The sequence below is a fragment of the Borostomias antarcticus genome, assembly GCF_949987555.1.
Source record: "Borostomias antarcticus genome assembly, chromosome: 12".
In the NCBI taxonomy this organism is placed as follows: domain Eukaryota; kingdom Metazoa; phylum Chordata; class Actinopteri; order Stomiiformes; family Stomiidae; genus Borostomias; species Borostomias antarcticus.
In genome coordinates, this window is record NC_140245.1 from 3,586,261 (window position 1) to 3,594,872 (window position 8,612).

The window sequence follows — 8,612 nt, forward strand, 5'->3', positions numbered from 1 at the left end:
GAGAGGGGAAACAGAGATGGTATTTTGAGATATCATATTACCGGGTCAAACGGGGCGAGTGAGGGAGGGTAGAAGCGCTGCTAGTCTTCACGGGCGGACACACCGGGCGAGCTCTCCCGGTTTCACGGGCGGACACACCGGGCGAGCTCTCCCGGTTCAGCACCATGGACAGCGACCGGAGGCTCGCGCAGGTGATCAGGGAAATGCGGTCGGAAATCAGAAAATTGGAGTTGGAGAACTTGGGGCTTAAGAGAACAGCTGGAACTCATTTGCGACGAAATGCGACGGCACCTGTGTTGGTAGCAGGACACAAAAGTAGTTATGTTATCTTTTTTTTCTATTTTAACAACCTGGTTTGAATTTCGTTTGATGTGGATTAACAAAGCCATTCTTTATGTAACATATGCTCTGTCTTCTTGCCATCAGAGAGCATCGTCATGACTGTAAGAAGATATTCAATCTTTCTGTCTCTGAACCACTGGGATGGAGGTCAAGAAGAACATCGCGACAAGCCTAAACTAGGCTACGGCATGACAGAAAGACATAGGCTTACATTTGGTAGATTCTGACGGGTTGACATTTGACATAAACTCAGCTGAAAATGTCACCTCCTCTCTATGCTCACCCCAGAAAAAAAATGCTGCCCTCTAGTGTGTGTTTGTGTGTGTACGCAGTATTCCAAGACTAAAATCATAGGCCTGGAGGCCATAATAGACATGGTTCAGTCATACCTTGCCTGTTCAAGATGTATAACCTAATTGGTTAGCTGGCTTATCAGAACTGTAAATTAATGGTCTATTTTGCACTGCTCATTTGCAATGTCATGTCTTTTCACTGTCCCGTCTTGTCCTTGCACTCTGTCTAATGTTGTATTCATCAGTGTTATGCACCTTTGACAGAAGCATATTCCTAGTAGGCTATGTGTAAAAGCTACCATGGCAAATAAAACTGATTCTGATTTTAAATAAAGTAGGGTATTCTTATAAGTCCTATCCACTCTTTTTCTCTCTAGCTAATTTCATGTTACCATTGACACCACAATACCCTTCGTTTATTATATTCGAGTATTCATTTTCCATATTTCAGTGTTTTTGGAACTGGTCAACTTGTTGAATCAGTGGTATCTTTTCTTAAATCTCGCGTGAACTCCGTTGCCACTGCGCAGTGGAGGGTTGTCGTCCGCCATCACTGCTCCCCGAAAAACTAGCAAACTGAGAGAAGCGAGTGACAACAACAGCGCAGAGAGAAGGACCCTAAATCCAAAGGGAAGGTCGAGGGGTATCCCTACCACTTTCCACTCACAGCCATCCTAGTACTAGCTAAACAACCTTTCATGTGAACGTAGAGACAACGGACGTACGAACTAATCATGTCCAACCTCAAAGGCGGCACCAAGAAGGACACCAAGATGAGGATACGAGCCTTCCCTGTGAGTGTTGGCCGGTTATTAGAGTTGAGAGACCAAGCTGAGGATACGAGCCTTTCCTGTGAGTGTTCCCGGTTATGAGAGTTGAGAGACGCCGACGCTGGGACGCGAGCACCGGGGATGTGATCGTCCCGGCTGGCTATGGACAGCTACAGCCCTCAACTAGCTATGTGTCTCTGGTAGTAAGCTAGCAAACTCACGTTAGCCTCAAACCAGCTGATGCTAGACGGGGCCCGGCCAAGTTCTATCTAGCTAGCAGTAAGCACATAGTGTTAGCTAGCCTAGTGCTAGCTGATCAAATGAAATGCCAACAGCTAGCTAACTAACGATACCACTAGTTGGCTAGCTAGCAGACGTGCTAACATGTCACTATCACAGCTAGCGTTCGCTTGCTAACATGAGTGATTAACATGTTAGCTTGCTAATTTAGCTAACCTTAACGAATAACTCCGCGTTTAGATTGAGAGCTACCATGGCTAACGTTAGCTCAATGGTACGTTAGTTACATTGAAGTTAGTGCTAGTCAGGTAGTTTTGAATGCTAGGAGACTAACGTTAGTCCTTTCTAAGTTAGCTATTAACGAAAAGCTAGTTAGTCTAGTAGCTAGCTAACAACTCACTCGTTAGAAGCTAGCTAACTACTAACTACGACATCAGTGATCATATGCCTGTTCCTTCAGGATAGGAAATGTAGCTAGTTTGCTAACTCACTGTTAGATTATTTAGTAGCTAAGTGTTTGCTATCTAGCTAACAGTTAGCTCGCTAACGATAGTAGCTGTCCACTTAGCTAGTTGATTTGGGCTGTTGACAATCCAAGCTGTCTGCTGTAGGGTCAACTAACACATTAGCTAGCTAGCTAAAGAGTAGCTAACTATTGATATACCTGTCTGGTAAACAGGTTGCTAGCTAGCTTGCTTAGTCAGTAGTTAGCAAGCTACTGTATCAAACCACTGCTTGGAGCCAGGATTGCGAGTACAGCCACCTACTTGTGGAGTAACTAACGTTGATGACGATGTAACCTTGGCCTAAACGTCCTCACATGTACATGCATGCATACATACACACGCAAACACGCACGCACGCACATTGCTTGAATGGTGCCAGAGCCCGGGCCATACGAACGCTGTCTGCAGCTGGACAGTGGCCAGAGTAGGGGGTCAGCTGGACAGTGGCCAGAGTAGGGGGTCAGCTGTCCGGCCAGTATACCTGCTGCAGCCCGCTATCACTGCGAATTGAGGATTATTTTGAGGTTCCAAAAAACAGCTCTTACACGTTCTGCTGGTTTGAAGTTAAGGCCCATCAATGTGTGTGTGCACGTGACGTGTGTGTGTTATCCTGCCTACATGCCCGTACAGGCCGTACATGTCAAAGAAAACAGAAAACTGGTTTGATCTGTCACTTAGTCAGTCAGTTTCCCCCTTTGCTCCTCTCTCTTCATATTGCCACCCTTTTTTTCGGCCTGCTCATAGAACGCAAAGTAGTGGAGTGGCTTATATAATTACTTCCTAGAGCGGAGGCTTTCTGGAAGAGTGACTTGATGGAACTGCCCATCCCTTTGAAATTATTTCCCTGCCTACTCTCTCTCTCTCTCTGTCTTGCTTGCTCTTTTGCGCTCACAATGAATATCCCATTCATAGTTCTTGCTAAAAAACCTAGTCTTGTCTCACTTGAAGTGATTTAGATCACAAAAGATCCTGCTTAGGTTTCTATTCGACAAAGCACAAAGGAGTGGACAGTGACTAGGGTATGATGTAGGCCTCGTTTTCAAGAGGATTTAACTAGGCCCACAGCACAGGAGAGACAGACTCAATGTTGTCAAGCACTAGACCACACCTGCATTTGAACCAGATCTAATTCTGTGTATTTATTTACTTTTTTGTTCCCCTATCATTATTGGAATTCTCCGTTCTCCACCTGGGACGAGACATCACTTTTCCCGAGCAGATCCTCTCATGAATGAATGATGTGTATACTATATGCTTAGCCTAAGCACTGCAGGTCCATAAGACGAGGTGTGCTATGCATTCATAATGACTTGTGACCCATCTTGTCAGGATTTTGATATCATGGTAAATGGACTGCACTTATCCAAAGCCCTTTACAATGGCCTCATTCACCCATTCACACACACATTCACACACCAATGGCGGCAGCTGCCATGCAAGGCTCGTTGGGCGCAATCTGGGGTTCAGTGTCTTCCCCAGGGACACTTCGACACGTGGACAGGCGGAGCCGGGATTCGAACCGAGCCGACCCTGCGGTCATTGGACGACCCGCTCTACCTCCTGTGCCACAGCCGCCCCGATTATTCTGTTATCACATGATCTTAACAGAAGCGCACCTTTTGATCGGTGAGCAACACTGACACAGCCCGGTGATCGGTCAGCCCTGCTTGGTTGGGTTGCCTGGTTGTTATAATTGGGTTCTAGGTGTGCTGATGTGACTCACTGTGTCATAATGGATCATAAGTCATAATCGATGCCAACGTTTGTAACCCCCCCCCTTCACACACACACACACACAATATCTGCTGAGTTTCATCAGTTTTTAACAATTTTCTTGTAGAAATGTGAAGGTGAGCTCTTTCTCTCAAACCGCCCCAAAATGCATTGCAGGGCTTCGTCATGGGTGAGTCTTCATCACGCCAATGCTGCTGCAGTTTTACTGTTTCCACATCCGGCAAGTGAGCGTAAATCTCTTTAACGAGCAGCGCATTCTGTCATACTCTGTCAGATCTTACCCCTGTTACTGGTCTGTCAACTTCTCAACGACGGATTACCACGCTATGAGATGTATGTCATGTCAGCCGAATAACATCTTTCGCTCTTACCTTTCCCTGTTCTCTCTCTCCCTCCCTCTCCCCGCCCCCTCTCTCTCACTCTCTCTCTCACTCCCTCCTCTCTCTCTCTCCCCCCCCCCCCCCACCCTAGATGACAATGGATGAGAAGTATGTCAACAACATCTGGGACCTTCTAAAGAACGCCATCCAGGAGATCCAGAGGAAGAACAACAGCGGGCTGAGCTTCGAGGAGCTGTACAGGAATGCCTACACCATGGTGCTGCACAAGCACGGAGAGAAGCTCTACACCGGCCTGCGCGAGGTCGTCACAGAGCACCTCATCAACAAAGTAAAGGACTACAACCCCCACAATGCACTCCTCAGCTCATCTAATTCTCTACCTCCCCCGCCCCCACGATATGTGCACTCGTCCACCCACCCACTCCCACCTCCCCTTCCACACACACACACACACACACAGATCTGTAAGCATAGGCTCGGAGCATCGACGCTCACACTGACTGCGTTGGAATCAGGAGAGCAGAGAACTGTACGACCCAGGAAGAGCAAACGGGGAGCGTCTAGTCTAGTCCTCCTGGAGGTAGTCTAGTCTTCCTGCCCTGAGCGCTGTGGGGACCTGGAGGTAGTCTAGTCTTCCTGCCCTGAGCGCTGTGGAGACCTGGAGGTAGTCTAGTCTTCCTGCCCTGAGAGCTGGAGGTAGTCTAGTCTTCCTGCCCTGAGAGCTGGAGGTAGTCTAGTCTTCCTGCCCTGAGTGTTGTGGAGACCTGGAGGTAGTCTAGTCTTCCTGCCCTGAGAGCTGGAGGTAGTCTAGTCTTCCTGCCCTGAGCGCTGGAGGTAGTCTAGTCTTCCTGCCCTGAGAGCTGGAGGTAGTCTAGTCTTCCTGCCCTGAGTGTTGTGGAGACCTGGAGGTAGTCTAGTCTTCCTGCCCTGAGAGCTGGAGGTAGTCTAGTCTTCCTGCCCTGAGAGCTGGAGGTAGTCTAGTCTTCCTGCCCTGAGAGCTGGAGGTAGTCTAGTCTTCCTGCCCTGAGAGCTGGAGGTAGTCTAGTCTTCCTGCCCTGAGAGCTGGAGGTAGTCTAGTCTTCTTGCCCTGAGAGCTGGAGGTAGTCTAGTCTTCCTGCCCTGAGCGCTGGAGGTAGTCTAGTCTTCCTGCCCTGAGAGCTGGAGGTAGTCTAGTCTTCCTGCCCTGAGAGCTGGAGGTAGTCTAGTCTTCCTGCCCTGAGAGCTGGAGGTAGTCTAGTCTTCCTGCCCCGAGCGCTGGGCCAGTCTAATATGCGGGGCGTGTGCTACGGCCAGCGTAGGAATGTAGCGCGTGTCCTAATGAATTTTACATGTGCAGCCCGGCCCAGGTCCACGGCGGCCGGCAGTCCTGTGGCCAGGGTTCAGGACGCCCACGTCCACCTGGTGTCCCTCCCTCCCTCCCTCCCTCCCTCCCTCCCTCCCTCCCTCCTCTGGCGAGAACAGAGCTCTCGCTCCCCCCTTGTCTGGACACTCTCCAGATGCAGCCATCCTCCCTCCCTCCCTTAAACGTCCCTGTCGTGCCCCGGCTGGCCAGCTCCGCCTCCGCGTCGGCGCTGTTTACTAACATGGCCTCGAGAACGAAAAACATGTGGGCGGAGTCTGTTAGTGGCGCTGTCACAGCTGTGTTAAGTCCCTAACGCCAGTCACTAACGCCTCTCTCTCTCCCTCACACCGCAGGTGCGGGAAGACGTCCTGAACTCGTTAAACAACAACTTCCTGCAGACCGCTGAACCAGGCGTGGAACGACCACCAGACAGCCATGGTGATGATCAGAGACATCCTCATGTACATGGTAGGTGTAGGTCTGGCTGTCATGCTCTCCGTGCGGGTGTGTTCTCCTCTCTCTCTCTCTCTCTCTCTCTCCTTCCTCTCTCTCTCTCCTCTCTCTCTCTCTCTCTTTCTCTCTTTCTTTCTCCTCTCTCTCCCCCCCGGTCTCTGTCCCTCTCTCTCTCCCTCACTCTGTCCCCCCTTGCTCTCTCTCCCACCCCTCTCTCCTCTCTCTCTCCCTCCTTCTCTCTCACTCTCTTCCTCTCTCATTCTTTCTTGCTGTCTCTCTCTCCCTCTCTTTCTCTCTCTCTTTTCCTCTCTCCATCTCTCCCTCACTCTCTCTCCTTCTGTCTCTCTCTCCCCCTCTTTCTCTCTCCCCCCTCCCTCCCTCCCTTCCTCTCTCTCTCCCCCCTCCCTCTCTTTCTCCCCTCTCTCTCTCCCCCCTCCCTCTCTCTCTCTCCCCCTCCCTCTCTTTCTCCCTCTCTCTCTCTCCCCCCTCCCTCTCTCTCTCTCTCCCCCTCCGTCTCTTTCTCCCTCCCTCCCTCTCTCCTCCCTCTCTCTCTCTCTCTCTCCCCCTCCCTCTCTTTCTCCCCCCCTCCATCCCTCTGTCCCCCTCCCTCTCTCTCTCTCTCCCCCCCCTCTCCCTCCCTCTCTCCCTCCTGTCTGTTCTCTGAAAGGCTGCTGACAGTGGAGGTAGATTTAGAAGCTGTTTCTGGTGACGGCTCTTCCTGAACTCTGAATCCCAGTGTCCCCCCCCCCCCCCCCCCCCACCGTGCGAAGCCGCTCCCTCTACACGTGAAAGAGAGAGCGGCCGTCAGCGGGCCGGTTCTGTCGGCCGGACCCCCTGCTGGGCTCCTGAGAGCTCTTGTTGACGCTCTTGTTTACTGAGGCCAGGAACAGAGGGCCACTGTTGTTTTGTTTATCCTATTTTGTTGGGCAACTGCAAGTTGGCCTGATCTACTGTAGCGGCACAGTGCTTGTGCAGTAGTGTGTGTGTGTGTGTGTGTGTGTGTGTGTGTGTGTTTTTCTGTGCGCGCGTGTGTGTGGTCCCTGGAGGTGGGAGGGGAGAACGTGGACCCAACAGCGACGCAGCTGCTATTGAGACTGCAGATTCTTTTGTTCAAACACCCCTGCCCCCCCCCCCACCACCTCCTTCCACCCCTGCCCCCCCCCCCACCACCTCCCTCCACCCCTGCCCCCCCCCCCCACCACCTCCTTCCACCCCTGCCCCCCCCCCACCACCTCCCTCCACCCCTGCCCCCCCCCCCACACCACCCTCCCTCCACCCCTGCTCCCCCCTCACCACCTCCCTCCACCCCTGCCCCCCCACCACCACCTCCCTCCACCCCTCCACCCCCCCCACCACCTCCCTCCACCCCTGTCCCCCCCCACCACCACCTCCCTCCACCCCCCCGTCCCCCACCACCTCCCTCTCACCCCTGTCCCCCCCCCCCACCACCTCCCTCCACCCCTGTCCCCCCCCCCACCACCTCCCCCCACCCCTGTCCCCCCCCCCACCACCTCCCTCCACCCCTCCACCCCTCCACCCCCCCCGTCCCCCCACCACTTCCCTCCACCCCTGCCCCCCCCCCCACCACCTCCCTCCCACCCCCCCCCCCCCCCCCACCCCTATCCCCCACCACCACCTCCCTCCACCCCTATCCCCCCACCACCACCTCCCTCCACCCCTGTCCCCCCCACCACCACCTCCCTCCACCCCCTGTCCCCCCTCCCCCCCACCCCTATCCCCCACCACCACCTCCCTCCACTGGGCATCTGGGCACTCTGCTGCCGGCCTGATGCTTCTGTCCTGCTGACCTGAAATAGTTAGCTAGTCATTTATCTTCCCCTCTCTCTCTCACTCTCTCTGTCTCCGTGTCTCTCTCTCTCTCTCTCTCTCTCTCTCTCTCTCTCTCTCAAGAGGGACAGTTGCATCATCAGTTCTTTGGACATTGACATGCAGGTCCTGTGAGAAGCCGCCAGGCTCCGTACCTTGTCTCATGGTTTTGTCTCTCTCTCTCTCTCTCTCTCTCTCCCTCTCTCCCTCTCTCTCTCTCCTCTCTCCCTCTCTCCCTCCCCTTCCTCTCTCCCTCTCTCTCTCTCTCTCTCTCTCTCTCTCTCTCTCCCTCCCCCTCCCTCTCTCTCTCTCCCCCTCTCCCTCTCTCCCTCTCTCCTTCTCTCTCTCTCTCCCTCTCTCTCTCTCTCTCTCCCCTCCATCTCCAGGACCGGGTGTACGTGCAGCAGAACAACGTGGAGAACGTGTACAACCTGGGCCTGATCATCTTCAGGGACCAGGTGGTCCGCTACGGCTGCATCCGGGACCCGACCCTCCGGCAGACGCTGCTGGACATGATCGCCCGCGAGAGGAAGGGAGAGGTGGTGGACAGGTCAGGACGACAAGACCCGCTCGAATATTTCACTTTTCCATATGAGAAGCTGTATTTGACGCATGGTTTTTTCATGGTGTGTGCGTGTGTGTGCGTGTGTGTGCGTGTTTGTGCGTGTTTGTGCGTGTGTGTGTTTGTGCGTGTGTGTGTGTGCGTGTGTGTGCGTGTGTGTGTGTGTGTGTGCGTGCGTGCGTTTGTGTGTGTGTGTGTGTGC

At 53.2% G+C, this 8,612-nt stretch overlaps 1 protein-coding gene across 1 annotated transcript in view; it reads left to right on the top strand.

Annotated features, from left to right (window-relative positions):
- The first annotated feature begins 1,190 nt into the window (after positions 1-1,190).
- LOC311316040 (cullin-3-like) overlaps positions 1,191-8,612 on the top strand; it is a 20,867-nt gene continuing 13,445 nt past the window's right edge. Inside the window, 5 exon segments of the mRNA XM_084446780.1 lie at positions 1,191-1,429; positions 4,357-4,554; positions 5,922-5,969; positions 5,971-6,036; positions 8,235-8,398. Coding sequence (XP_084302906.1) covers positions 1,370-1,429; positions 4,357-4,554; positions 5,922-5,969; positions 5,971-6,036; positions 8,235-8,398 — 536 coding nt within the window. The 5' untranslated portion in view covers positions 1,191-1,369.